The sequence below is a fragment of the Phoenix dactylifera genome, chromosome 10 (genome assembly GCF_051530095.1).
Source record: "Phoenix dactylifera cultivar Ajwa chromosome 10, Ajwa_hap1_PhDact_Kaust_v1.1, whole genome shotgun sequence".
Taxonomy (NCBI): Eukaryota; Viridiplantae; Streptophyta; class Magnoliopsida; order Arecales; family Arecaceae; genus Phoenix; species Phoenix dactylifera.
In genome coordinates this window covers 22,516,546-22,520,805 of record NC_143199.1, presented here as the reverse complement: position 1 = coordinate 22,520,805, position 4,260 = coordinate 22,516,546, and the positions used below count along the sequence as shown (strand labels likewise).

The 4,260-nt window shown below is 49.5% G+C and overlaps 1 protein-coding gene across 2 annotated transcripts; it reads right to left on the bottom strand.

The window, feature by feature from the left end:
* Nucleotides 1-278: 278 nt before the first annotated feature.
* On the bottom strand, nucleotides 279-2,768 carry LOC103697493 (protein IQ-DOMAIN 18-like). Of its 2 annotated transcripts, XM_008779362.6 has the most exons (5): nucleotides 2,437-2,768; nucleotides 2,054-2,338; nucleotides 1,708-1,965; nucleotides 1,495-1,632; nucleotides 279-1,395 (listed from the first exon to the last, which is right to left on the bottom strand). In XM_008779362.6, the coding sequence occupies exons 1-5, from the start codon at nucleotides 2,560-2,562 to the stop codon at nucleotides 658-660; spliced, it is 1,545 nt and encodes a 514-aa protein (XP_008777584.4). In that variant the 5' UTR covers nucleotides 2,563-2,768; the 3' UTR covers nucleotides 279-657. The 2 variants fall into 2 exon arrangements, with proteins under 2 accessions (XP_008777584.4, XP_088561653.2); XM_088705527.2 differs by having other exon boundaries at nucleotides 1,495-1,965.
* Between the last annotated feature and the right edge of the window lie 1,492 nt (nucleotides 2,769-4,260).

Here is a 4,260-nt window from a genome sequence, read left to right as displayed (position 1 = left end):
GTTTGTGACATTTGCTCACCAGTTAGCTACTTTATATATGATGCGTGTGCGAATGGACAATCAAAGCACCTATCAAGTGTGTAGGATTTCAATAAGATTAGAAGCGTTATTTGATGTCTTCTATGTTTCCTGCTCAAGGCCTCTCAATGTTTACCCACCATAAGCAGATAGGCATGCATAAAATGTTGTAGCCATGAGTTAAACTTGTCTACATTTTCCCAACAACACTCGAGTACTCAAATGTGAACAAGGGAAAGAACAATAAACAGAGGCAAAAGAAAAACACAATCCAAGTGAACCGGTCCACCAAATGAATGAAATTTGGGTCTTGGACCAGGTCCAGGGCCATCACCCATGACTCAAATGGATAAAACCAACTCACGCATGAGCCACAACAATTTTACTTACAGCTCCAGTTTGTCAACCCCAATCCATCTAGTCAAAAAGTCCACCGTATGACCAAATCCTACAAGTTATCCGATCATAAAGAGAAGCAGCAGCCCAAATCAATGCCAATCGCTGTTCCCTAACCCGAAACTCACCAACAAATGACTTAGAAAAGTACGGCAAAAGAAGCTCAACAGCACCACCAAGCCCACCGACAAAGTACGAGTCTTCCCCCCATCGACGGAGCGACACACTCGCGTCGATTCTCTCTCACCTGAGCCACCGCCGGAGCTCCGTCGTCGACGACGGCGACACCTCGCCGCCGAAGCTATCGTTGCAGGACGAGGACACGATCGACCTCTGCTCCGCCCCGAGTCGCCCGGCCGCACTCTTGAAGCTTGGACTCCTCAGGCTCTGCGAGTACCCGCCATAACCGTACGCCTCCGGCACCGGGAAGGAAAGCCGCTTCTTCACGGATCCCGCCCCCCGCTCCAGCTCCGGCGTCGCCGGCCTCTGCCTCGGCGCACTCTGCGACCGCGCCCGGGCCTTGGCCGACTCCGTCGCCGCCATGTAGTTCGGCACCGCCGCCCGGTGGTGGCGCGACGCTCCGTGGTGGTAGTAGGCGGAGCAGCTCCCCTCCTCCCTCCCACAGCGAGGGCTTGCGGAGCGCACTTGCAGCGGCCGCGACTTGGAGGGTGACGGCGTGACAGGGGAGTGGTGGGAGCGGCCAAGCGGGCAGGATAGCTGGTGCGAGCTGGGTTGGGGCGGCCTTCGGTGGTTCGTTGTGGTGGTGGTATAAGAGAAGGGCCGAGCTTGGTCGATCTCCAGGGTCTTGATGGGGTCTATCTGGTCGGTGGAGGCTCTTCCCCTGCTGCTGGCTCTATTATCAAAAGATGACCTCGAGGCAATCCAACGGTCCGTCCACCTCGGTGGCCTCTGATCTCCTCTTGAGGCCACTTCCTCTTCTTCCTCGAGCGACGGGGAGAGGTTTCTATCGGGTCTCCAGAACTTCCAAAAGGGTCGGAAATAGGTCTCAGAACAGAGCAAAACACAGACGTATCGGAGTTCACATTCTGAAGCAGAGGAGAAATATCATGTTGAAGGTACCTGATGAGAGAAAGCATATGAGAGGGCTCGCTCTCGTTTCAAAGCAGCCTCCTTCCTGCACTGCACCATAGCTTGGATATCCTCAATAGTCCGTGGCCGGTCGTCCCACTCGTCCGCATAACTACTCCCTTCTCTCGACTGGCAAGTATCTCTCATCGTTAGAAAGAATCCTACTTTGAAACCATTAATCAAAGGAAAAGGGTGTGTAGTAACCATGGATCTTCTCTGTTCGAGCTCTTGGAGGTATTTGGGGTCCCAGAAGGAGGTGTCGCAGCTGACGGAGGACTTGTTGCTGCTGCACCCGGTCGCCTCCTGGGCGAGCCGAACCCGCTGGTCTCTCAGCTGGGCTTGGACCCTCACCAGGGCCTGCATGCATCTCAGCGTCATGTTCGCTTGCTTCCGGACGTTGTGCCCCCTCACCAGAGCCTGGAGCTTCACCAGCCCTCTCAGAGCCCTCAGCGCCCTCCTCGCCTTCCCCCCCCATTCCCCAGCACGAAGAAGTCACCTCAGATGTTTAAAAGGTCGAATCTTTGGCAAAGGAAACGAGGTGGGAGAGTACCAGGTATCCTCGAAAGGCCGTCTGGATAACGATGGCGGCGTCGTGCTCCCGGACGGAGCTGGCCGAAGAAGGCCTCGTAAGCCGGACCACCTCCGCCGCGGCCTGCGCCGTCGCCGCCGCCGCTTCCGCCGTTGCCGCGGTGGCCATGGCCAGTGCGATGGCGCGCCTCTGCTCCGGTGTCACCGCTGCCGCCGGCGCCGCCCTCCCCAGCTGCGCCTGCTGCTGCTGCTGTTGCTCGTGGGCCGAAGACTTCCGAAAGATCCATCTCCTCTTCTCCCTCTTATGCTAACCAAAACAAGGTATCAAAGAAACGTAACACATTTGATTCAGCAAAGCGAAACAGAAAGGGAAGAGAGAGTGAGGCTTCTTATGGACTCGCTAACCTTCTCCTCCTCATCCTGGTCTTGTTCCTCTCGTTGCTTGGAGGACTTCTTGTCCGAGTCCTTGGAGGGAGATCTGAAGGCCCTTTTCACCGCCGTCAACCACGAGCTTCCTCCCTTCTTTCCCATGAATAATATGGCATTTACGCCGTATCAAACGATTCCGAAAAGGTAAAAGAGAGAAGCAGGAGCACGGTAAAATGAGAAAGCAGAACTCGAGACGAAGCTATCATCTATCTCGATCTCTTCGTGAGAGAAGGCGAGCTCCAAGGCAGCGTCCCCGTCTTTTGGGCGTTCGTCGCAGCAACGGCGCCTCGGTGGACGAAGGGAGTTAGAGCCAGCACTAAATGACTGCCTGGCAGCAGGGTCCCACAGAATACACGGTAGGAAATTTGTAGTTCTTAGTATTTTTGCTTTGAGAAATTTGTAGCTCTTAATGATTGTTTGAAAGGGAATTAGGATAATTTTATCTGGACGTGCAGTTGAGGGCCCAAGCTGATTATCTAGGAGCTTGAGCTTGACTTTATTCAAAATACTTAGACTCAAAATTCGACTCAAAATCAATCGAATTTTAATATTTAAAATTAAACTCGAGTCGATTAAAGAAAAATACTTAAAATCGACTCAACTCGACTCGAATATTAACTGAGCCATACTCGAATTCGAGTTTGAACCTCGATCACAATTAACAAATATGGTCAAAACAAAATATAACATAATATTATATTTTAAGTTATTAAATTATAAAATATATTATAAATAAATTATAATATTATTAAAAAAAAGGTATATTAGATTAGGCTCATAAGCTTGCAAGACAAGTATTTTGTTACTTGAGCTTTACTCGAAAAACAGTTCAAACTATTCGAGCGTTCTAATAGTCGAGCTGGGCCGAGTTTGGATTCGAGTGGAGTCGAATCAAGCTAGGATCCAAGTCGAGCGCAAGCTACTCGGCTCATTTGCGTCCCTAATTGTATTCTTAAAATATATATATATTTTTTATATATAGACAATAGTATGCTCAGCCTTGAATTTGGTTAGGAGTAGAAAGTTAATAAGTTTAAAGAAATAACTTTTTCGACATGAATGACAATTTTCCTCCTATTATGAGACCATCTTTGGTTCCCAAACAAACTGAAATGGCTGCATAACTCTATTCTCATAAATAGCTGTCGCAGCGGAAGGCCAAAGCTTCCGTTGAGATCTAGTGGTGATCCTGTGGTTAGGGTTGGTAATGTTTTTCCAAGCTGGATGCTGGCTGGGATTCTACAGCCGGCACGTTGTTTATTAATGGCAGAGTGCGGTCAGGTGCAGGAAAGTCTGTGCCGTACGAAATGAGCAATGGAAAAGGATCTTAGCCTTTGTGACTGCAAAAGGCGGGGAAAAGCACAGCCTTTCCAAAAGCAAGGCACCGAGATGAACTTAAAATAACAGTGAGTTTTGTATAAAACTAGATGTCCGAGTGTGTGTGACAGAGAGTGGGTTGGAGAAATAAGGATCTCGAGACAGTTGAGTTGGCAGCACGTGACGTCCCGAAAACCCCCGGTCCACTTGTTAGTAAGCTACTATTGACCGGAATCCCATCACTCCTGGTGAGAGTACCTCCTTTTCCAGCACTGATGACCGGCCCTTCATCTTAAAATTAGGTTCGCATTGGTCTCCACTTAATGACCTCATATTGGTCGCTCATGAGCTTGGTACTGCAAATTTGAAAAATCAAACCGCATGTAGAAATATAATTATGTAGGTTTAATCCTGATGTAGGACAACTGCAGGAAGAAGAGGAAAGACGGAAGAAAAAGAAAAGAGGAGAGGAAGAAAAAGAAC

Bases quoted from the DNA above. Each gene is read 5' to 3' on its own strand.
- LOC103697493 (XM_088705527.2), bottom strand. From the start codon at position 2,562: ATGGGAAAGAAGGGAGGAAGCTCGTGGTTGACGGCGGTGAAAAGGGCC. The intron at 2,339-2,436 runs GTTAGCGAGTCC...TGTTTTGGTTAG, and splicing joins ACCAGGATGAGGAGGAGAAG to CATAAGAGGGAGAAGAGGAG. The intron at 1,966-2,053 runs GTACTCTCCCAC...TGGGGGGGGAAG, and splicing joins CGGCCTTTCGAGGATACCTG to GCGAGGAGGGCGCTGAGGGC.